General features: G+C 38.6%; 1 protein-coding gene across 2 annotated transcripts in view; it reads right to left on the bottom strand.

Moving 5' to 3' along the window:
* The window catches only part of LOC146004009 (alpha-1A adrenergic receptor-like), a 334,658-nt gene continuing 308,190 nt past the window's right edge, over window positions 1–26,468 (bottom strand). For both annotated transcript variants that reach the window (XM_083142562.1, XM_083142561.1), the window contains exon 4: window positions 1–1,033. In XM_083142562.1, coding sequence (XP_082998688.1) covers window positions 723–1,033 — 311 coding nt within the window. In that variant the 3' untranslated portion in view covers window positions 1–722. The remainder of the gene's footprint in view (window positions 1,034–26,468) is intronic.

Raw genomic sequence — 26,468 nt, 5'->3', positions numbered from 1 at the left:
TTCCAGCAATGTATAACGTATACAGCATGAAAGGTGCGTTGAGTTACACCATCTATGCTGAGTGCACGGTGTTTACATTTGAAACAACTAAAATATTCTTCCATACGTGTACAGTAAACGTTGTAAAGTAATAACGTTTTATACGAAACGTTATTCCTCTCGGTTGACAAGTTATCGGTTTTTAAAAATGTGAAGTGATACATTGTTTACATCTCGCGCGGCCGCCATTACAACTTCCCTCGTATGGGAACAAAAGTCTATCGACAAGTACGCTGATAAGTATCGTGTGAGGCGAAAACTAGCAAATTGGTACCAAGTCCAGCGCCAACTAGGGCATACCTACTGGAAATCCAGTTCCGTGTGATGCGGGCTTTAATTTCAAGGTAACGTTTCATCCTTAATTGAAGTCCACTCAAGTTACACCTGAGCTTGCATATAATCAAACTTGACTGCTTTCCGATAATAAAAAAATAATAATTTGTACGTAGGAAAAACAACGTAAGAAACATCACAATGAGCAACCAGTACCCACGAGAAAAAAAACGCAGAACATTCATTGGTCACAAGAATCACAGGCTCGTTTCCTTTTTCGTTCCTTTCCTTACCAGTTGTAATTCGTATGACGTCATTTTACGAATGTATTTACATGAACTGTGTACATTACATACGTATAAAGGAAGAAAACGATCATAAATAAACATTTTGTTCTTTCCAAGGCTTTTCTACGTGCGCCTTAGAGGAATGTTTCGACTAGAATCAAAGTTCTTGTTTACGTCTTGTAGGTGTCCGTTTTGTCTTGCAAATGGCGTCGTGACGCCATTGCTTAGCCGGTATGTTGAGCGGTAGGAGAAGTGGCGGGATGCAGATGGCTTCCATCGGCAGAGGATCCTTCTGAAAGCCCTTTGGAGCTCTTTGGACGTGAAGGCGTAAATGAAAGGGTTGATGCAGCTGTTGAAGTAGCCCAACCAGAAGATCACAGCAAAAAGAGTCTCTGGCGCATCACAAGATTTGCCACAGGATTTGCAGATCGTCTCTGAAATATACAAGAAAACAAATGATCGCTTGGCATACATTTCTTCCCTGCTTTTTCTGCGGTTACATATATAAACTTGGGGCAAGACCTGTCTCAAATCAAATGATTGTGTATTCAAAAGGTCACATAAAAATAAAAACGTAATTATTTGAAACGCGCAAGGTCGTTCGCAGGATCTTTTTTCAGGGTAGGGTAGCCTTTCGCCTCTGCAAAACGTCTCCTGTGTGTCTCCAAGGAATATTTGAACTGGAATCCTAGCAGGGTTGGCAATTTAAAAAAAAAAAAACAAAAAAAAACAACAGGGTTTTTGTTTTAAACAGGAACCGAAAAAAAAACATGTTTTAAACGAATAAAACATAATGCCAAGACGACTTATTTTCTAAGAATAATGATGAAAAATAATATCTTAATCATCCAAGGATGGACTGTGTTCTTATTATAAAGTAAACGCTTGACTAACTTCCTAAAATACATATTTATGTTAGTCTTAAATCTCGCATGTTAGTTGTTCGAGGATTCCACAGTTGCCAGGCCCAACTCAGACCACTCTGTTTTTTTAAACAATATATATTTTATCGTGAATGCAACTAAATATTGACATTAACAAGTGTGCAATATGTTAAGTAAGGAACAAAACTGTTTCATCCACATAGTATTTATTCAATTTTAAAAATGTTTTAATTTTAATATAGTTGATTTCAGCGCCGTCATCAGGAAGTAGCAGAATTACAAATCACCGCCCTTTGGAGGTATGTATCGTTTCCCAAAGAGAGATAAATGTGTAGTTCAACAATTTTCCGATGATGACGCTGGAATAAACTATATTAAAATGACACTTTTAACATGGAGGTTTTCAATCTTATTCTATCGGACGTAAACAATCATTAGTTCAGCCATTTCCCGACGATGGCGCTGGAATCAAATATATTAAAATTGCGCTCTTAACATGAGCTTTCCAATCTTTTTCTATGGGACGTAATTAATCTGCAGTTCGGCCATTTCCCGACGATGGCGGGAATCAGGGTTGGCAATTTTTTAAAAAAAAAACATTTTTGTTTTAAACATGTTTTTAATGTTTTAAACAAGAACTGAAAACACATGTTTTAAACAAATAAAACGTTTAAAACATAATGCCAAGATTATTTATTTTTTGAGAATAATGTTTAATTAGGAATCTGTTAATAATCTAAGGAAGGACTATGTTCGTAGTTATAAAGTAATCGCTTGACTAACTTCTTAAAATTTACTTATTTTTGTTAATCTTAAAAGTCAAATCTCGCATGTAGGCTGTTCAAGAAGCTTCAAGTAATGCACAGTTGCCAAGCCCACTCTATCCATGTGGAAGCTACTCTGTTTTTCGGAATCCGACATTTTTTTCGTGAATACAACAAAATATTGACATTAACAAACACTTGTAAAAGAAACATACCCAGACGTTTTAAGGATGTCCACGGGTACTCAACACGATATGTTTCTTTGTTAACAGATTATACATTTTCAGCCAGCCACTCGACAGATTTTTGTGCATAATAAACAAAATGACACGGAATGAATGAAAATACAAAGTTACAAAACGCAAATAACCACAAACTATCAAACATCAGTATCAAAATGTTTTATAAACAAGTCTGAATAAAACAAGTTTAAAACACATTGTTTTAAATGTTTTAAACATTTGTACAGTTTAAACAGGGATCCGAACCACTATGTGCCTCCACCGGGTATCGTCCTGCGTAGGGATGTGACGAAGCTAAAAATTTACCGATGCCGATATTTAACCGATTCCGATACATAAGATTATTAAACAGAAATGGGATGTTATTTTGTGCATGACAAAAATAAATTTGGTATGTACATTTCTATTGCATATCATATGTATATACATATATATTCTCAAGAGATGCGAATGTACATTTGCATCTACAAAATGTTATGTAAACCTTTAAGAAGAACATGGATTCTCAAAAGATTAAACATTAGTACACAAGCAGTTCTTTGAAATGCAAAATGAATTCCTGTTCTGCCAGGTTCAACTTCAGAAACACGAGATTTGGAAGCACTTCAGGAAGTAACCTACTTCTCTTATCTCAAATCTGTTCAGCAACACTGAACACTCAATCACTGAATACTGATGCAGCAGGTATGACCAAGTATTTTCTCAGGACTTGCTTCAGGTTTGAATATTCATTTTTGAATTTCCAATACAACAGCAGATCCTGGTTCAGCAATGTACTGTTTTATTTCCGATTTATAGTTAGGTTGATCCTCTGAATGAGTGTGCAATAATTTTATTACAAAAACTCTACAATAATGACGAATCATAACCTAATTTTCAATAAATCTTACAAAGCTAGAATATAAAACTTATTAGAAGGTAAAACTCTAGTATAATCGGTACCGGTTTAAATATCGGATTTTTGCCGATGCCGATGTGTCAATTTCGGCCGATTTTCATACATCTGTAATCGGCTTCGGCACATCCCTAGTCCTGCGTAATGATTTGCAACAGCTTAGACTAGTTTTTATTTGACAAGTGACGAAATTGTTCATAATATCTTGTATAATTACAGTGATAACAATCTTAGTCAACGTATTTTGTTTTCTTTACGGGATCAGAGTAAGGGAACCAGAGGAATTTTTACTATGAACCGTATAATTTACATTTCGAAATGAGAACAACACAATCGTTCTTGTTTATGGACATGCACAGAGAAAGTGAAGCGAGTCACCAAGAAAATGTTTTTTTTTTTGTATCCCCCTCTACATTTTTTTCGATTTTCGCATTTCTCAGGATATTTTTTTTGTTTTTACTCTCATGTTGATCATTTCTTTTAACTTCCTTTTAACTAATATCTTCCTCTTTTATTTCTATTTTTCTCACTTCGTTGTTCTTTCTTTTCCTTCCTATCCCTGTATCCTACTTTTATTTCTCTTCTCGCTTACTTCCTCTCTTTCACTTTATTTCTTCTCTCTCTTGTATTTATTTGTTCTCAATACTCTTTCTCCCTCTCTCTACTAGAAACGGAGGCAGGAGGGTAAAAAGATAATTATAGGGAGCGAGGGATAGAGAGGGAAGGGGATACTGTGAGAAGAGGTAGACGAAAAAAGAGAAGGGAATAGAGACAGAAGAGAACGAGGTGAGAGGTGGAGGAGAGGAGAGTAGATTTGAAAAGTGAAGGTGATAGTGAGAGAGAGAGAGAGAGAGAGAGAGAGAGAGAAGTATGGAGTGAAAGAAGGAGGAGAGAAGAGTGGATTTGAAAAGTGAAGGTAATAGAGAGAGAGAGAGAGAGGGAACTATGGAGTGAAAGAAGGAGAGGAGAGAAGAAGATAGACAAGAAATGTCGAGAGTAAAGAAAGAAGAAGTACATATACAGAGAAAGTGAAGCGAGTTACCTGTTCCTTCTCTACTTTGGAACCAAGAAAATTGTTTTTTTTTGTATTAGAATGACAGGAAAAAGGAAGTAGATGGGGGGAGATGATTCTTTCCCTCCCCCCTCCTCGGCCTCCTTTAAAATCATTTCTATCTTACGGCGACCATAAATATGACGTCAAGTTTTTTGGTGCCGTTGGACAGCAGAAGACGCACCTAGACCGAGAGAACGAATCCAAACCAGAACGGGGAACTGGAAGAACTAGTTCCAAAACTACCCTGCCGATTATATCTAAGTCGTTCGTTTTTATTATTATTATTATTATCATTATCTGAATTCTCTGCGGCAATGTTACACTACGATTGAAACCTTAATGTTTTAGCAGCATCACACGATTTTCATGAAACTTGCTGCCTGCGTTCGGCTTGCAGCTTCACTCCCATTGTACATTTATAGTAGTCCTGCAGTTCGTTTCTTTATACAGCATATTTGCAGATGATACAATTAAACCTACAAGTGTATCAATATGCGCTGTATATAACACACCTTAACTTCATTGTCCGTACAGCCAATGGCAAAGATAATAGTAGGCAAATTGTCCATCGCTATTTTCATTCTAGTTCCTGTGGTGTTTTAAAATATGGAATTCTGTTGATGTAAAGCAGATATTATCCTTTGCTTATTGAAGTTTTCATTTTATTTTATGACCACCACAGTGGAAAACAGACAATCAAAATTGTAGTGAACAATTCGTCTACTGCTACTTTTTCCGTTGGGTGTACAGTGGGATGTATGGGTATTACCGTGCAAATTGTCCATCACGTTGTTCGTGCACTTTATTTGACCCAATAAGAGCTTCAAGAAAAGAAAACTCAAAACAAGCCGTTGACAAATTCTGCACCAACATACATAAAACTCTATCGCTTAAAAACACATAGGATGTAAAAGAAAAATTAATGAAAATAATCATGGACAATTTGCAATGTAATACTCATGGATCCCACTGTACATTGGATTCGTTCGTTAGCACATGCGCGCTTCAAGAGAAGTATTTTATTCAGGAACTCCGCGCTTGTCCCAAGTGTCCCTCCCAGAGGTAAGGGTTAACAATTGAATATCGCGACCCGTGCAGGAACATTGGCAAATAGAGGAAAGAGCTAATTTAGGAAGAAAGATAATTAGCTCCCTTAATTCATTTAGAACGAGGGAAAAGAAAGGGAGCCTTGCAATACCACGATGATTGTGTTTTTGTTCGTTTCCGCGTAAACAATTGTTTGAAAAGGGAGAAGACAAAAGAGAAGTGAGATGCTTTTATTCCGAATGCAAACAGGTTTTTGGTTACTAAGGCAAACATTTCATTCGGCGCAATTTCCAGGGAGTTAATTTGAACCTGAGTGTTGACAGAAGTGGATGGAGACATATTTGGCCAGTTGCGGGCGGGTAATGGCGTACAAGCGCACAAATAAAAGGGGTCGCTGAGTCGGGTCCTTAGCAGGGTTTACAATTACCTGGGAACATATACGAACCTGTTTCAGTCAGAAATGCCTACGTGCTTTTATTTATTTATTTATTATCGCCTTGTTTTAAAGACCGTACAAAGCCTTTTCTTCCACTTAACCATACACATAAAATTATACATTATTGTATTAAATACAAAGTACATTGTCATTTCACATATAACCACACCAGGGGCGTATATTCCAGGCTATTTAGGCTATCTGCGAAGCCTGAAGCCTAGAAAGAAAAATACTGAAGAGAAATCTCTTAGAAACTGTGTGAATTAAGCTGATTAAGAAGATAATGGCGATTCTGAAGTTGGTAACCTGAAATCTTATGAGTTGGCCACCTGTATTCATAGGAGTTGGCCACCTGTATTCATAGGAGTTGGCAACCTGAATTCATAGGAGTTGGCAACCTGAATTCATAGGAGTTGGCAACCTGAATTCATAGGAGTTGGCAACCTGAATTCATAGGAGTTGGCAACCTGTTTTTTTATAAGTTTGCAACCTGTTTTTTTATTGTTTTTTTATAAGTTTGCAACCTGACTACAGTTGGGATGGTAACGTGGCTTCCTTGAAGACGTCAAGAATGAGTCTAGTCTTCTCCCTTCCTTCATAGTCAAGGACCAGGCGTCATAGTGACATACCCCAGGTCGTAGACTCAGCATACACCACTGGACCACACACAGATTATACTCGTACACACAAGTCTTAACGCGCTGAATATAGCACACAGAATACAAAATATACGGTACACAAAATAAGAAATATGTAACCTGTAACAATCCTTTTCTAAAATTCAAATAAATTCACTTTGTACAGTCTTGGACACAGCTGGCTTGTAACGACCCTATTGAAGAAGCAGTAAAGCAAGCCATGCATGTCTGACCACCAAGCGCCTTGTGACTAGACAACCCAAACATCATTGCAATTTTGCGGCTTGTATACCAGTCACGGGTATACATCTCTGTAAATTGAATAGAGATGCCAAAGAGAAATACGAGATGAAGATTGTCGATCGTAATGTCTCGTGTTCTCGACATGGAATAATACACGGTCCACGTTACGTTCCATTATTTAATGTTGTTTGGGAATGAACCTGACGGACTAGGTTTATATTTTCAATCCTTGCATTACAGTAAATTCCATATTTTACAATTATATTAATGCTTTGAACGAAAATAATGCCCAGAAAAACATCGAACACACGTTCACATCATTCTTCTCACACACATGCACGTGAAAACAAACACACAAAGCTAAGTTTTAACTTCCAAGTGAATGTCCAAATAACAGTAAATGGAGAAGCACGATGTGCGAAACATGGGATTTTTCACAGAAAGAATGCGTCTATTTGTGACATACGTGGTTTCTATTAATAAACAATGAAACAATTATGAGAGAAATTAACATGCATTTTCGTCTTCAGGTGCTGAGGAAGGAAACAGACTGACTGGAAAATAGAAAGCATGGTGCTGTTGATAGGCTGTTGGTTAGCGTACAGAGCTTTCATCAGTGAGGTCTAGGTTCGATCCCCACCAAGGACATTTATTTTTATTCTTTTCTATTAGTGAAGAAGTATGTAATGTTGTTTTCTAGGCTTTTTGACGAAAGGATACGCATCAAATTTGTTCGTTTAATATGTATTTTCATTCTTCTAATAAGTTCTCTATCGCAAGGGGATATAGAGATTCTCTATCTAGGCGATGGATATCTTCTCAATGGTTACGTAGCTGCGATTCTCCAGTCCCTTACACCCACTTGTCTTATTTATTTACTTCATTTCATATCTAACGAAAACACACAGATATAGTTAGAACAAGAAACACACCTCGCGTCGAAGGTTCCAGACTCGAGTTCTGGCTTTTTTATGCGAGGGTGATTATTCTTGTGTGTTTGTTTATCATATTTGTCAAAAAAGTATTCCTCATTATTGCTGTGATTAACCTAGGGAGAGACGAAAGCGACTGAAATAACAAAAGTACAGAAAAGGCAAGACACATCTGCCTAGGCATGTTATACCTTGGGAATTAGCAATCTGAAAATTAACTTGCGTTTCAGTCCACTACTTGCGAAAGAGTTTCGTGTTGTCTCGTTTGGAGTGTTGGTTATCGTGTCGGACCAGCATGCGGGCAACCCGAGTTCGAGCCCAGCGGATGGCAAGTTTTTTTTTTGTCTAATTTCATCCAAACTTATTTATAAAACTGAAGTTTATGCAAAACCTTTTGAATTGCATGCCACTTCGTATGTTGGTAATCTGAAAGCATCAAAGATGAAAATTTGATGTTTCGAAGCGACGATGTATTTGTGCATGTGTTGAAAAAACGCAGTTATTTATTAACGAAAAACATGCAGCCACGTGATCATTGAGAACGCTTCCTAGTTGTCAGTGCTAATATGGCAGTAACTACAGTCTGTCAACACACATCAACTTTCACGTTTCCCGTAAAATGATTACCTTTCCACTTTCAAAATCATGAGTGCTGTCTAAAGCAATACTTTGATACTTGCGTTTGCATGTTCGAATCTAAAGTAATACGAAACTTTTTTCCCAACAAATGACATTCAAACCATTAATAACATAACCCACAGCGCTACAGCCCTTGAAGGGCCTTGGCTTACCTACCGACTGCTGGTCTCCCTCCCACACTGTTCCTCCGTCACCTGTTATAGCGTGGAGGTCTTAGACCAGTATTGGGGTGATCAGCCCGACGAACCCCCAGCCGTTGTTGTAGGTCTTCTCGACCGGGTTACGCTCACTCACTCGGAGCTTCCCAATTTCCTCACGATGGTGGGTTGCCACCGGCCCTATACGTAGGCCGAATAAATTCCGACCAGAGCCGGATTCGAACCTACGCCGTCCCAGCGAACGATCTCAAGACGAGTGAACGCCTTAACCCGCCGCTCGACTACGGAGGAGGACTTCAAACCATTAATAACTGTTTGAAATGTGATACTGATATCATATATAGAAATAATAAAAATGGAGAATTTCGCTTAATACAACTTATAAATAGGGACCGGAAGTTGATGAAATGTCATTTTTTTTCTGACATCTCGGACGCGATGCCCATTAAATATACACAATATTACACTTCATCTAGAACCCAAAAAAGGTAATTTTAAAGTGCATTTTTTTGCATTTGGTGCCATTTGTTAGGTTTTAGGTCATTTTCCCGGATTTTCGGCATTTACCCGTCATTTTTTGCAATATTCGGTATATTGTTTCATAATATTTTGTCACTTCTTTAATTTTGGTAATATTCTTGAATCTTTTCACCAAGGTATATATATCTCGCAGGGTTGCAATTTACGAGCATAAGAAATGCTGAACTGGTGACAGTCTTTGTTGTGTCGGGGGAAACCACCAGGTGCCCGTCTGGGGCAAACTCAGATTTAAGATCAGAAAAGGAGAGGCTTGAAATACCATAGCTAGACCCCGTTTGCACTGAAAATCCTCGTTGCATATTTTAATTGAATGTGCATGTGCTATCATTTGGTGCCCTTTTTTTTAAAGCAAGATTGCATTTTGTTTAATTTCATTTTCATTTCAATTTTTAAACTGAAACTAACAAATTTGATGGTCATTTCTTGCATTTTACGTCATTTTTTCCACATTTTTAGGATATTCTATAGGTCATATACCTATATTTTTTAGGTCATCAACTTCCGCTCCCTACTTATAAATATATTAAATTATGTGGATACCTGATGTGAAACGTACGATGCACGATCAGAGAGCCTGAATGTTGCATTGAAAACTGCAGAGAACAATGACTGACTTATGAACAGTGAAAGGTTTTTCCATGCTCCAATGGGATTTTATTTATAACTATAAATAAACAAGGGAGAAGTACACAGGTGGGTATGATGAACTAAATTGTAATCTAAAAGTTTTAATTGAAGAAACAAAACACGTTCGCGGTTAAAAATAGGGCATTCAATTTCAGGCACATTACACTAACTGAAAGACTATTTTCAAAATTAATAATATTTGGATAACCGGCAAATCCAAACTTGATGTTAACCACGTAATGCACTTGATAATCAAAGAAACATAATTTTTCTTGAGCATGCCCTTTATTTTGTGTCTTGATTGTTGAAATAATACGTTGAAACGAACAGTAGTATGTTTTAGAGTGTGTTTAGAATCTCTTGTGTACTGCATGTAAATACTGAATCATTTCAGTATCCTAATCAAATAACAATTATTCAGTGTAATCCTTTAAAAGGAAAGCCTTTGTTTCTTTGCAGCTGTTCATGACAGAAATTCAATTGCAAGACAAGTTACCAAATTAGCAATAGTTCTCTTACATATTTGTGGTATGTGCTTGTCTGCCTTATACCGGATGATGAAGGAAGCAGATATAAAAGATAGACAATTACTGTTCTTGTGTAGCTCGTCCTGCTTTTGTCAGAAAACCTGATCAGCATACTGAACCAAGCCATCACACGAGATACGACTTCAATAATATAGTCCCGTTTCTGTGGCCAAATACCTCCAAAAAAAAAAAAAAAGGCAATGAAATTGTCAGTGTGAGGAGACGGAGAAATAATTTCCTTTTATCTTACATTATACTCTGTCTGTATGCCTAATGTGGTTTGTCTGTCCCAAAGCTGAAGACAAACCTCTGTCTGTTGTAACGCGTGGCATGTTTTCTTCCAGTTTACAAATCACGTAAAATACCTTCGTTCACTTCAGTGTGCTGGTTCTGCAGGCTCAAGGTCATGTCGACTGATAACGAGATAGACCACGTGACTCCGGGGCCAACTGTCAGCACCGAAGACAAGCTTCAGTAACTTTTGCGAGGTTCCTTCTAGTCCTTGACAGAGCGCATGCTCCGTAATTATGTGCAGAAAACCCATGTTTTCTGTGTATAAAATTTACGTATGTTTGTATTGTGTGCTCAAATGTTGCAGTAAACATAACTCCGTGACACACAACAACAATTACAAGTGCTTCAAAGATTAGAAACTTAGCAAGCGTTACTCATAAGACGATTAGATTGTCCAACTGACAGAAGACCAAGTGGTGGGTTGGTAGCGTGTAAGTTTGACACGCAGGAGATACTGGGTTCGATTCCCCTTTGATTGGCTCCAATTTTTTTTCTTAACTCGAGCGACTATATATTTGAATTTATTTATTGCGAACATTCTTATTTTATTTGCTGTGCGAATTGTTGAATTTTGTTTTCCAAACGATTACGATAATTTCTTGTGAATAATATTATATGTATTTCTGGATCATTTTCTCGAAATAAATGTATACTTTTCGCCAGGCATAACATTTTGTTGAGTATGTTTGTAAAATGATGAGATATGTGGAAAAAACTATCGCAAAAAATAATTTTCACAAATAAAATTTAAAACAGTAAAGTAAAGATAACATAACCATAACCCTACAGCTCTACAGCACCTTGGCGGGCCTTGGCTTACCTACCGACTGCTGGTCTCCCTCCCACACTGTTCCTCCGTCACCTGTTATAGCGTGGAGGTCTCAGACCAGTGTTGGGGTGACGGGTGATCAGCCCGACGAACCCCCAGCCGTTATTGTAGGTCTTCTTGACCAGGTTACGCTCACTCACTCGGAGCTTCCCAATTTCCTCACGATGGTGGGTTCCACCGGCCCTATACGTAGGCCGAATAAATTCCGACCAGAGCCGGATTCGAACCTACGCCGTCCCGCAGCGAAGTAAAGTAAAGATTTCCAGCCAAAAATAAAGTAAAAATGTATTTAACTTTTACTCAAATAAATTATTAAATAAAATGCAATAATTAGTTGCTCGAGTTATATAAAAAAACATAGGTCAATAAAACGGGAATCGAACTCAAAGCCTTCTGTACGTGAAACTTATCCGCTACCACGGGGCCACTTGACCACTTGAAAATCATGTAAGAGCTTCGCCTCATAAAGGCACTTGGATCTCATCAAAACCTTCAAGAGCTTTTCCTCGATTTTTTCCTTCTTTTTAAGTCCACTTTATGCACAGTAAGAAAACTGGATCTATAATTTAAAGTGGGATTTTAACCACTTGGAACCACTAAACCGCGTATCAAACTTTTCCTCTGTAATTGTTGGCTAGCGTGCGATATTACCAATACTCGGTTCGGGCATGGATGTGGGTGTTTGTCCCAATGAGAATACAGATAATATAGAGGAAATTGACATGTGTCACAACTGAGAAAAAGGTGAAGAACGAGGATACTATTAATTTTGAAAATACTCTTTCAGTTAGTGTAATGTGTCTGAAATTGAATGCTCTATTTTTAACCGCGAACGTGTTTTGTTTCTTCAATTAAAACTTTTAGATTACAATTTAGTTCATCATACCCACCTGTGTACTTCTCCCTTGTTTATTTAAAAAAAATAAAAAAAATCCCATTTGAGCATGGAAAAACCTTTCACTGTTCATAAGTCAGTCATTGTTCTCTGCAGTTTTCAATGCAACATTCAGGCTCTCTGATCGTGCATCGTACGTTTCACATCAGGTATCCACATAATTTAATATATTTATAAGTAGGGAGCGGAAGTTGATGACCTAAAAAATATAGGTATATGACCTATAGAATATCCTAAAAATGTGGAAAAAATGACGTAAAATGCAAGAAATGACCATCAAATTTGTTAGTTTCAGTTTAAAAATTGAAATGAAAATGAAATTAAACAAAATGCAATCTTGCTTTAAAAAAAAGGGCACCAAATGATAGCACATGCACATTCAATTAAAATATGCAACGAGGATTTTCAGTGCAAACGGGGTCTAGCTATGGTATTTCAAGCCTCTCCTTTTCTGATCTTAAATCTGAGTTTGCCCCAGACGGGCACCTGGTGGTTTCCCCCGACACAACAAAGACTGTCACCAGTTCAGCATTTCTTATGCTCGTAAATTGCAACCCTGCGAGATATATATACCTTGGTGAAAAGATTCAAGAATATTACCAAAATTAAAGAAGTGACAAAATATTATGAAACAATATACCGAATATTGCAAAAAATGACGGGTAAATGCCGAAAATCCGGGAAAATGACCTAAAACCTGACAAATGGCACCAAATGCAAAAAAATGCACTTTAAAATTACCTTTTTTGGGTTCTAGATGAAGTGTAATATTGTGTATATTTAATGGGCATCGCGTCCGAGATGTCAGAAAAAAAATGACATTTCATCAACTTCCGGTCCCTATTTATAAGTTGTATTAAGCGAAATTCTCCATTTTTATTATTTCTATATATGATATCAGTATCACATTTCAAACAGTTATTAATGGTTTGAAGTCCTCCTCCGTAGTCGAGCGGCGGGTTAAGGCGTTCACTCGTCTTGAGATCGTTCGCTGGGACGGCGTAGGTTCGAATCCGGCTCTGGTCGGAATTTATTCGGCCTACGTATAGGGCCGGTGGCAACCCACCATCGTGAGGAAATTGGGAAGCTCCGAGTGAGTGAGCGTAACCCGGTCGAGAAGACCTACAACAACGGCTGGGGGTTCGTCGGGCTGATCACCCCAATACTGGTCTAAGACCTCCACGCTATAACAGGTGACGGAGGAACAGTGTGGGAGGGAGACCAGCAGTCGGTAGGTAAGCCAAGGCCCTTCAAGGGCTGTAGCGCTGTGGGTTATGTTATTAATGGTTTGAATGTCATTTGTTGGGAAAAAAGTTTCGTATTACTTTAGATTCGAACATGCAAACGCAAGTATCAAAGTATTGCTTTAGACAGCACTCATGATTTTGAAAGTGGAAAGGTAATCATTTTACGGGAAACGTGAAAGTTGATGTGTGTTGACAGACTGTAGTTACTGCCATATTAGCACTGACAACTAGGAAGCGTTCTCAATGATCACGTGGCTGCATGTTTTTCGTTAATAAATAACTGCGTTTTTTCAACACATGTACAAATACATCGTCGCTTCGAAACATCAAATTTTCATCTTTGATGCTTTCAGATTACCAACATACGAAGTGGCATGCAATTCAAAAGGTTTTGCATAAACTTCAGTTTTATAAATAAGTTTGAATGAAATTAGACAAAAAAAAAAACTTGCCATCCGCTGGGCTCGAACTCGGGTTGCCAGCATGCTGGTCCGACACGATAACCAACATTCCAAACGAGACAACACGAAACTCTTTCGCAAGTAGTGGACTGAAACGCAAGTTAATTTTCAGATTGCTAATTCCCAAGGTATAACATGCCTAGGCAGATGTGTCTTGCATTTTCTGTACTTTTGTTATTTCAGTCGCTTTCGTCTCTCCCTAGGTTAATCACGGCAATAATGAGGAATATTTTTTTGACAAAGATGATAAACAGGCACACAAGAATAATCACCCTCGCAAAAAAAAAAAGCCATAACTCGAGTCTGGAACCTTCGTCGCGAGGTGTTTGATTGATTGATTGATTGAATTTATTTTACTTCGCGTTTTGTGCCTCTAGGCTAATTTTCGAAGATGGGGATGAGTGATGAAATGATGAAATTTGATGAATGGACATTCAGAAACAACCAAGCCCGACCGGGATTCGAAGCCGGACCCTTCGACGCGAGGTGTGTTTCTTGTTCTAACTATATCTGTGTGTTTTCGTTAGATATGAAATGAAGTAAATAAATAAGACAAGTGGGTGTAAGGGACTGGAGAATCGCAGCTACGTAACCATTGAGAAGATATCCATCGCCTAGATAGAGAATCTCTATATCCCCTTGCGATAGAGAACTTATTAGAAGAATGAAAATACATATTAAACGAACAAATTTGATGCGTATCCTTTCGTCAAAAAGCCTAGAAAACAACATTACATACTTCTTCACTAACAGAAAAGAATAAAAATAAATGTCCTTGGTGGGGATCGAACCTAGACCTCACTGATGAAAGCTCTGTACGCTAACCAACAGCCTATCAATAGCACCATGCTTTCTTTTTTCCAGTCAGTCTGTTTCCTTCCTCAGCACCTGAAGACGAAAATGCATGTTAATTTCTCTCATAATTGTTTCATTGTCTATTAATAGAAACCACGTATGTCACAAATAGACGCATTCTTTCTGTGAAAAATCCCATGTTTCGCACATCGTGCTTCTCCATTTACTGTTATTTGGACATTCACTTGGAAGTTAAAACTTAGCTTTGTGTTTGTTTTCACGTGCATGTGTGTGAGAAGAATGGTGTGAACGTGTGTTCGATGTTTTTTTCTGGGTATTATTTTCGTTCAAAGCATTAATATAATTGTAAAATATGGAATTTACTGTAATGCAAGGATTGAAAATATAAACCTAGTCCGTCAGGTTCGTTCCCAAACAACATTAAATAATGGAACGTAACGTGGACCGAGTATTATTCCATGTCGAGAACACGAGACATTACGATCGACAATCTTCATCTCGTATTTCTCTTTGGCATCACTACTCAATTTACAGAGATGTATACCCGTGACTGGTATACAAGCCGCAAAATTGCAATGCTGTTTGGGTTGTCTAGTCACAAGGCGCTTGGTGGTCAGACATGCATGGCTTGCTTCACTGCTTCTTCAATAGGGTCGTTACAAGCCAGGTGTGTCCAAGACTGTACACTAAGTGCATCAGCATATTCGTAGAATGATAGTATCAATAGATAATTACGAAATGCGTTTCTTCGATTAAAACCGTAACGGCACTGATATTGAGGCGATATATTCGGTTTATTTTGCTTAAATTTTCTGCCACTTTTGACTAATCGCGAAGGATGAGTGATGATGAGATTGATGAAGGGATACTCGCAAAGAACACCCATGCGCAGGCGGGGATTCGAACCTGGGACCTCTGGCGGGTATTGAGACTATTTGGCATCTCGTTCTCGACAGCTGAAGTAAAAGTCTATTGGCCTACTCTGGTACAGTGGGATCCATGAGTATTACCTTGCAAATTGTCCATCACCATGTTCGTGCACTTTATTTGACCAAATAACAGCTTCAAAAATTAAAAGAAAACTCAAAACAAGTTTTTGACAACTTCTTCACCAGCATACATAAAAATCCATCGCTTAAAAACACATATGATGTAAGAGAAAAATTAATGAAAATAGTCATGGACAATTTGCAGGGCAATACTCATGGATCCCACTGTACAACGGATACGGAAGGCAGCAGCATCTCTTGACTTGCCAGGTAGATGCTATTAATTGAATTTGAATTTAAAATTTTGGGAGCGTCAGCACTTAGGCTATTTTGCTCCCGTCACATTATACGGGGGCCAGCCCCTTATCATTACAACTAACAACTCTAACGTTGCATAACTAAAAATCGTAAAATCTTCTGGCTTCTGTTAAAAGCTGAGGCTGTAAATGGGCACTCGGCACACAAGAACAAAAAACAGGACAACACACACAAAATTTTACTGGTCATAGTGCCAGTCGCCAGAGCCTCGTTAGTCTTTAGTCCCGGGTGCACTACGTGGAAATGAGGTTGACCCTTGGGCGTACCATGGAAGGTACCCCTTACACCCCTAGATGCTATTAAGCATAGCGGTCACCGTTCATAAGCTTTTGTGTCTAGAGAAATTAGGCATCGGACTAATTGCTACAAGTCATTTACATCAATTCAAAGTTAAAAGTACACGACATAAGAGTATAAGTTAATTATTATTGCATTATTATTATTATTGCCTGTGGTATTGCAGATTAAATGTTCCGTGAGTTGCAACCAAATTGATGCCCTATTGTCCCCATAAGCCAACACTTTTTCCCAAAGACATTGGAATGCTAACTTAAAGTATGTTGAGGAAAGATGCCCTATGGAAAATAAGGTCCACTATTTCCCCATTGGTACCTCTTGCAGTGATGAAAGTTGGAGAAGTGAATTCATTGATAATAAGGCCTAAGCGAAATTTATGTATTAATCTAACGCCTACTTTAATTTGTGTACAGTGCGATTCACTAGTACCTATTGCTCGGCAAATTGTCCATGACTATTTTCATTAATTTTTCTCTTACATCCTATCTGTTTTTAAGCGATGGATTTTTATGTATGCTGATGCAGAAGTTATCAACAGCTTGTTTTGAGTTTTCTTTTAATTCTTGAAGCTCTTATTGGGTCAAATAAAGTGCAGGAACATTGTGATGGACAATTTGCACGGCAGTACTCATACTCTACACCCGAAAGTGTAAGAATGTATCAAATCTCTGACTAGTACCGAGCTATCATTTGAGTAAATCTTGGTAGCATCCAGTGCGTGAGGAGTAGCAAGTAACTATTTGGCGTCCGGCGTGAAGTACTCCGAAGAAAGAGGCATTGTGCGCTTGTAACGTTCGCGTTACAACACACTGTGAGGACCAGTGGCGTAGCGTGATTCTATGAAAGGTGTAAGGCTTCCTTAGATAAACCTGATCTGAATATTGGATAAAGAAAACCCAAAAATATTTTAACTAAATTGAATCTATTTGAATGTAAGTCATGCATGGGCATACTCAATTTCAAACACAAAATGCACACACTCTATGTTAACAATAATAGCATATGTATTACTTAATGAAAATTATCCGACGATCCTTTAGTCTGAACACCTTAATCACGTCGTCGTAGAATCGGGAGTTTCTGGTCAATGTCTTTAGCAGCTCCTTTTCAATGGATATCAGTCCCAAGTCAGATTTCCTTGCCTGAGTCTGTGTGCTGCGTTGAAATGTGTGAATCCTCTTCAGTGCAGAAAACTACTTTTCCACCGACGAGCTTGAGGCAGGAACAGTGAAGAACAATTATGTTAGTTTGTACACTTGTTCAACAGCTTCAGCTTCAAATGGGTAGTACGCAAGTACTCATGAAGTTCAAACACACTCTTTACTCGATATTCGGCTTCAGAATAAATTACCTGTAGCTCAACTTTCAACTGGTAGCAATTGACAAATTTCGCATACAGCTTAGTTAAGCACACAAACTCTTCTTCTGGAAAGGCCATATCATATTTTTATTCTTCTTATTATTTTTCTTTCACTAGAAAGCCATTTGTGGGAAATGCGTAGGATATAATTTGCAAATGCAAATGCATTCGAGAATATTACTCATTATCATGGTTACGATATTCGCGCACATTTTGAAAAGCATATCAAGCAACTTAGTCAAAGGAAAAGGTAAAACAAATCTGCAAATCATAACGCTAAGTATTACGCATATGCTTTTAACATTACGGGCAACTGGGATGCACGCGCCTAACTTTGCTGGCGCTGCCGGATCTAGGATTGCCAGACATCCATCTTTTATCTTTAACTTCGCTGCTTCTAATGAAGGTAATATCCAACATTAAACCATCTCTTTGTGAACTTAATAGTTAGTTTACACATTTAAAATTACACCCGTTTTGTTAGCTACACCTCCCGTCAAGCATTGTTGAAACAACACTGGAGTCGATTTTCTTGGTTCTCTTCCGACCGTGGCAAACAGACGCAGCGGGGACAGAGATCTCGCCAGTTATCACCCACTCGTAATGCGTCTTACAGTGCGTGAGAATCGGGGCGCCCTGTGATTGGTTGAGAAGATACTACGTAAGCAAACACACCCGCCATGGGCGAGTCCAAATCATTTCTTCCATTCACCCGCACGTAAGTCCTCTGAAGAAGCCTTACAGAGAAACAACTCGAATCAAAACAAGTCCTCAATTGTTTCGTTAAAAGTTCCACTTCAAGTCTGATATTGCTATGTGTGTTCAAGCGATAAATACGGGAATTAAATAAGTTTTCTTCAATAATTTCAACTTGTAAGGTGGACTTACAAGCCTTACGTGGGCACTACGCCGCTGGTGAAGACGTGCATAAATATCAGGATCTCATTATTCCATTTCATGTTCCACCCGACCCTGTGGCCGAGTGGTTAGCACATCGCTCTGCGACGCCAAGGGTCCCGGGTTCGAATCCCGGTCGGGCTTGGTTGTTTGTGAATGTCCATTCATCAATTTCATCCTTTCATCACTCATCCCCATCTTCGCAAATTAGCCAAGAGGCACAAAACGCGAAGTAAAATAAACTAAATCAATCAATCATTTCATGTTCCCTTCACGTACCAAGATATTAGCAATTGAAATTGAACAAACGTCCTTATGGAATTCTCGAATTGTAATCTGGTCTTGTAGACACCCATTCAGGGCTCCTGGGTGTCACCACTCTTCCTCCCGATTAGCCAAAGTGGCAGAACAGCGAAGTAAAATACATCAAGTCAATTAACCAATCAACAATAGTTTGGGATTTTACTAGCAGACATCAAAATTGCAACTTACTACATGCAAAATGAAACACTCGCTGCTTTACTGCGGATCTTCGTGCGTATGTAATAATAATAGGGCTGATAATTTTCTCATGTTTCTAAGTAACGCAATGCAAGTAGGAAGTTGAAATTTGGATATTCACAAACCTTTTATATGTGCCATTTTTTGAAGAGCATTTCGTGCCTTTATTTAAAAAAAAAAATGTTAAAGCAATCTCAAGAGCAAATTTGTTAATTTTGTGTGTATGATTTATGATAGAAACTTCTTGTATTCTCACAATTTGTTGTCTTAACCGGCTATTCTGTGCATCATTATCTGTTTCTTCTTTTTTTCGTTTTACCTTTATGGTTTCCCTATAAGGTTTTTGTTATTTTTTTTTTACTTGTATGTGCTTTTTTCTTCGCGATGTTTTTGCTATTTATTTATTTCCGGTTTATTTCACATTCAACTTTTGTGCTTCGAGATTTCTTTTCCTTGACCATATTCTTTTACCTCCTAGCAACGTCAATATTCAATATTTTGTGCATTTTTCTTCGGTAAAAACTTGTAAACCATCCCAGGAGCTTACATATAGGCAAGGCACGTTGCTTATATTGAATAAAGACAGTAATGGGTTGTATTGCAAACGATATTAAAACGTTCTTCGAAAACCCGTTCGTAAATCGATCAGGTATGAGCTTTCTCTTCCATCTAACATGTTTCATATTCAAAAAAGATAAAGGAAGAGGCAGCAACCGCCAACCACAGAATGGGGTTCGTTCGAAAAAGGTGGAGCGAAAATCCCAGGCAGATGTTCTTGATGCAATCTGTTGAATCCACCCAAGCGTGTCGATCCCAACGCCATCTTTGCTGCATGGCTCGAAGGTAACTTAATATTTGAACTTGGAATTGGGAATTTTGCAACCCGCTCCCTGGAGGTATATTGCACCGTTCTATTTGCATGTAAGTGGAATGTTTTGCGACACGGTATGATGTTTTGTCCTCCAGGGACGTTTATTTGGCAAGATGTGCCTCCAGGCAAGAATGTAGGCGAGTGCTTCAGATAATGGGAAGACGCTGTCAATATCTCACCAAACTACATTGCTAACCAAATATTGCTGGCTGAATCTGATCTAGCCAGGGGTGGCTTAAGATAAAATTTTCACGCGGGCGAGGTGGGTTTTGCCCGTCCGCCCCTACTTCCCACCTTCTTTCAACAAAAAACACGACCATTACGTCAAAATACTTTTAGCGTTACTGTTAAAGAACAGGTATGTGTTTATTTAATACCTTTCATAATGAAATCAAATTCAATTTCATCATGTTATCATGCATTCCCATCTTCGCCATTATCCAAAAATGACAGAAAAGCAAAGTAAGATACACCAATCGATGATTTTGCAATATTACTTAATATGCGTGTCCTCCCGTTTCGCCTTTGTGGCACGAACTTTCTAAGGCGAAACGGAACATCCCATTTCGCCTTACACACAAGAAATTTCCCACCTGGGAATATTATCGACTTTAAGGGTAATTCATAATGGGAGCTCCCATTGTCCTGTCGGTTAGGTTAGGTTAGGTTAATAGTACATTAATAAATAATAACGCCCTTTCACGTCGATAATATTTCCTGGTGGGAAATTTTTTGTGCGTAAGGTGAAACAGGATAAGGCGAAATGAGATATCCCGTTTCGCCTTTGAAAGTTAGTGTCACATAAATCACGCGAAATTGTATTATGGGGAGGGGGGGGACGCATTAAGGCGAAACGAGCCGTAATCTTACTATGCAGCAGTAACTTCAATTAATTCTTGTCGCCAGTAAATCCAACTTTTTAAAAAAACAGTCGCGTACCCGGTGGAGGCACATAGTGGATTAGGATCCCAGTTTAAACTGTAGGTCCAGTCGCGATTAAGCCTTCTGTGCATAACGTGGCCTTAAAAAATAAACTCAAACAAAGAAACAGCCACGCTTTTGTAATCAGAAATAATGTTTTGGCGCTAATCAAAGAGTGCAGCCCCTCTCTGTCAAGAAAGGAACATTTTCCTGGCCTGTTTGATATCGTGGCGTTACGACACAGTCAGGTAAAATTTAGGTCGAAGATAGAAGTATTTCTAACGGCCAATGAGCCTGGACTGATTTAAAGTTTCCTACACTCTATCCAGGGAATATGTGGAACAGGTGAACGAAGACAACGTATTGGCTCGCGATGGCTCGACCAATGATCGCGTGAGAGGGGAAGCGAGTGCATGGAGGGGAAAACGCGCCTGCAGTTGCCGTTTGTAGCAGCGTGTACTACTTTGCTCCTCCTACTAGCTTTCTCCACTTCTTTACCGTTATGAGCGGTCGATAGAGTGTAAGTTCAAAAATTAATCCGGTGATATTATATATTGGTAACAAAATTATTTTCCTTTCTAAAATTGCGGGCGGGTGGGGGTTACCGCCCTGGTCCCACAGTACAGTTCCCACATGATTAAAGATACTTAGGTGGGCAGGCCATGTGGCACGAATGGGAGAGGAGAGAAGAGTTTACAGGATTCTTGTTGGGAAACCTGATGGTAAGAGACCAGTAGGATGGCCAAGATGAAGATGGAGGGATAATATAGAGATGGACCTAAAGGAAATCGGTAAGGATGGAAAAGATTGGATTGATCTTGCCCAGGATAGGGACAGATTGAAGGCTTGTGTTGCTGTAGCCGCAAACCTTCGGGTTTAAGAAGGCTAGAGAGTTACTTGATTAAACAGATTTTTAACAGCCTACACCTGATTTTTAAAAATTTAAATCCACCTTATGCACAGATAGCCTAATCGGGACTGGACATACAATTTAAAGTGGGATCCGGAAAACCACGTGCCTTCACTGGGTATCGAACCCGGAACCGCTTGATTACAATGAGACGACGTTACCACTGCGCCATCGGGGAGGAGGTAACAGGCCGTACCTGGCAGTACAGGACCCTCTGGTATCCGGAAGTCGCCTTTGCCGACCCAGCCAAGAAGGAATTCTATCCGGGGGACTTTCCTTGAACTTTCGGCAACGAGCAGGGCCCGCCGTTTTGGAGGAAGGAATCTTCTGATTGGATGAAGGAAATTCCACGGGCTACGCAGCTCGCATGCCGCCAAAAGGAGGAAAAGAAGCCTCACCGTGCCATGCAAAGGACTTGGACCCTCCGGGGGTTCATGCGGCTTTTGAGCAGTGACGGTAGGTTATGATTGCAGAAATGCCTGAATATGTTTTCCTTTTTTACTTAAAAAAAAAACTTGTTCGCAGAAAGTTTTGTAACCATTACTTTGCCACAGTCGAAAATTTTTCGTCACAGAATTTTAAATATTGTATGGTTTATGTTATTCAACGATGCCACGTTCTCTGTACATTGTTCCAAATAGCACATTCATTTTCAAATTCATGGGAAAGTTACAAAACTGCAATGCTGTCATAAGCAAAATAGAACACGCACCGATTGCACTGTCAGCTGAAGTGTCGTCCGTATTCTGCTTTCATTTGACTACTGTGCCGCTAGAAAGTGGCCCATGCAGCGGCTGGGTACACGCTGCTTGCCGGCGAAATCGGATATACGGATCCTCTCAAGTCAGGCTCATAGCGCATTCGCTTTCATATGGACGGATGTGTCGTGTTGAATGACTTATATTCGGTTCTGTGTAGCTTGCTAAGGTGAAAACTGGTAAGCGATTTGTAAGTAAACTTTCTCAACAGATGTGAAAAATATGTGGCGGTATACAAGGACAACATTCCTACCATTATCTGTGACAATAGAGCACTGCCCAGTCTTCTCTTGTCCCAGTCCATGTGAATCATTATGTTGATGTTGATAAATGTTTTATTTCTCTTTTCTTATCTTCTAACAAAGATAGTCTTAGCGGCTTTTATTATTTCATTAAAGGTAGACTTGTAAATTGAACCGTGATCTGGTTACAAGCTGACCACCCTGCCTGAATGGATATGACCAGCCCAGCCCTTAACCGACAGGCAGAAACATATTTCATGGAGGGCTGTTGAACTAGACCCTCTGAAATGTCCTAGACTCAACAATATAAATGATCAATTCTATTAATGTCAAAATATTAACTTAATATGCGAAAATATGGGTTCAAATAATCAGTAAAGCTTCGACTTTTCTCAAAATTACTTTTAAGGCATTTTAAGAAAATATCGGGTGGGCTGAAAAGTTCGTAGGCTGACTCATAGATGGCGTTACTAGAATTAAATCAATGTGATTTTTACTTAGTACTAACCTTCAAAAGATACGTGTATAAATTTCACAGCTGCCGGATAATTAGTTCGTGAGATATAGCATTGTGAGTGAAGCAGCTTTTGTTATTGTGAAAAAATGGATAAAAAAGAATTTCGTGTGTTAATAAAGCATTGCTTTTTGGCGAAAAAAAATACTGTTGAAGCTAAGGCTTGGCTTGATAAACATTATTCGGACTCTGCACCAGGAAAATAAACCGTTGAGAAGTGGTTTGCTAAATTTAAACGAGGCGAAATGAGCATCGAAGACGATGCACGCAGTGGACGCCCCAAAGAGGCTGTTACCGACGAAAACATAAAAAAAGTCCACAAAATAATTTTAAATGATCGTAAAGTGAAGTTGATCGAGATAGCTGAGGCTTTAAAAATATCAAAGGAACGTGTTGGACATATTGTGCATGGATATTTGAACATGCGAAAGCTGTGTGCAAAATGGGTGCCGCGCGTGCTCACAATCGATCAAAAGCAACAACGTTTTGATGATTCGGAGCAATGTTTAGCGATATTCAACCGTAATAAACACGAATTTTTCCGTCGATATATTACAATGGATGAAACATGGCTCCATAACTACACTCCAGAGTCCAATCGACAGTCAGCCGAGTGGACTGCACGTGATGAACCGAATCCAAAGCGTGGAAAGACGCAACAGTCGGCTGGCAAGGTTATGGCATCAGTATTCTGGGATGCGCATGGTATTATATTCATCGATTACCTCAAAAAGGGCCAGACCATCAACAGCGATTATTACATAGCGTTGTTGGAGCGTTTAAAGGATGAAATCACGAAAAAACGGCCCCATTTGAAGAAGAAAAAAGTGCTGTTTGATCAAGACAATGCACCGTGTCACAAATCAATGAAAACGATGGCAAAATTATATAAATTAAACTACGAATTGCTTCCCCATCCACCATATTCTCCAGATCTGGCCCCCAGTGACTTTTTCCTGTTTGCAGACCATAAAAGAATGCTCGCTGGAAAGAAATTTAGCACTGATGAAGAGGTAATCGCCGAAACTGAAGCCTATTTTGAGGCTAAAGAGAAATCGTACTATAAAAATGGCATCGAAAAATTGTATGACCGCTATAATCGTTGTATCGCCCTCGAAGGCAACTATATTGAATAATAAAATCTAATTTTGTCAAAAAAATATTTTTTACTATGTTAGCCTACGAACTTTTCAGCCCAACTGTTAACATATCATGTGATACTATAGCTGCTATAATGTTTTATTATGATTTATTTATTATCTACATAATGTTCAATCTTCCTCCACACTCAAGGCGAGTAAATATAGCTATTTCATGTGATAACAACAAAGGATATGTCTATTGGTGTACAAGTCATTACTCTCTCAATTTTTTACGAATTCGCTAGTCTTGTGTTTTTATGATGGCGTCGTTCAATTGTTCGTTTATTCAGCATGCAATGGATTAAGGATCATCAGTGCCATCTATTGATGTAATGTTTAGTTACAAGATCTATATGTGAGCAAACAGACATTTTTTTCACCTATACTCCCATATCTTGGTAATAGAAGCGTCAATGGACCTTTATACCTTAGCAAACTGGGGATAACGCTTCCTTTGGACTCGTCAAACATGAAATCCACCTTCCCTGCATAATTTGGGACTAATTGAGTATTCCCTGTGATGTTGCTCCGACAGGATATGACGTCATGTTTTGCTGCTAATTAACAAAAAGGACTGCTACCGTGTCCTCGCCCATTCATCAGTCTTTTGTCTCTCTTATTACAGGAAGATGTTGTATTCTTCCTTACATAGCGGAAATGATTTCCGTTTCCCGGAAATCGCAAAGAGAAATTTAGTGCGTGGGTAGAGAGAAGACACACACACTCCTGTGCAATAAACAGCCCCATTATACAGTGTGTGCCGTAAATGTTTGTCGAATTTTAAAATGGCTTGTTAGAAATGCAATAAATTTGGAAGAGGTTCATGGGGTAGGAAAATGTACAATATATTACAAAGCTCGTTTTGTCATTCTAACATTAAATCCTTGTGCAAGAATACGTATTTGAAATATTTTTCAAAATTCATAAGAAGGCACAATAAATATTGTAACATGATCTGAATATTAGTTCCATAAAAACATCTACATTTTTTGTGTAATTTGGAAAACCACTAAATACATGCAAGTTGAAAATGTTGCCGATATAGCCGCCATTTCGGTGAAGGACTGAATTATTCATTATGTAGTTCATGTGTTTTTCATACAGTTAATACTACTAATACTAACAATAATAATGAGAATTGAATCACCTTTCCTCAAAAGTGTGACTTTCCTTCTAACCGAAACTATTTTCACCTGCATCCATGGGCGTATCCAGCGAGGGGCAAGGAGCACCCTCCTCCCCCGAACCTTGGAAAACTACTGGTGAAAATTTTAATTTGGTTCATTGTGCTTTTTTACGTGGAAACTAAAACAAATGCTATTTTTTTCAAGGAATTAAAAAAAAATGCCACAATTTGGAAGTATGCTTACCTTCCCTGGGAGTGTGTTCTTTGTTTGTTCCCCACAAAAAAGGCCTGGGGACACACATGCCTGAATCCCAAAGAAATGCAAAATGTTTATTAATTCGGTGTGTCTGATCAGCACATGATACGTGATTGTAATACATTTTGAATAATAAATAATTTACTGCAAGCGCTAATACCATACCAGCAAATTAAACATTAGAAATTTATTACCACATTCAACCAAGGAATTATGATATTTGCATTTAAATATTTTATGGCGTTAGAAAGTGAAGTATGAATATTTTATTTTCTGTTCACGCTTTTGGGGTAGTGTTCACAACTGCTCTGATGGCCTCCATTTTGTTTTGTCATGCAAGGACACCAGATTAGCAGTATCGACAGTTAAAAAATATAATTTTAACAAAGAGGAATTTTCATGCAACGGTATACCGTAGAGAAATGACACGATATGACAGAGACCTGGGTTAAAGTCCTGACCGAGCCTGCAATTTTTTAGCGTTTTTTCTTCATTGATTCTGAGAGTTGTTTAAATTTCTACGGTATGGCTCTTGGGTGATAATGATAATAATTCGGGTACATATTTTACTTTTCGAATTTGGCTAATTTTATTTTTAT

This window comes from Lepisma saccharinum, chromosome 21 (assembly GCF_977018435.1).
Source record: "Lepisma saccharinum chromosome 21, izLepSacc3.1, whole genome shotgun sequence".
NCBI lineage: Eukaryota > Metazoa > Arthropoda > Insecta > Zygentoma > Lepismatidae > Lepisma > Lepisma saccharinum.
Note: the sequence above shows the minus strand (reverse complement) of the source record. Positions and strands in the feature narration are given on the sequence as shown.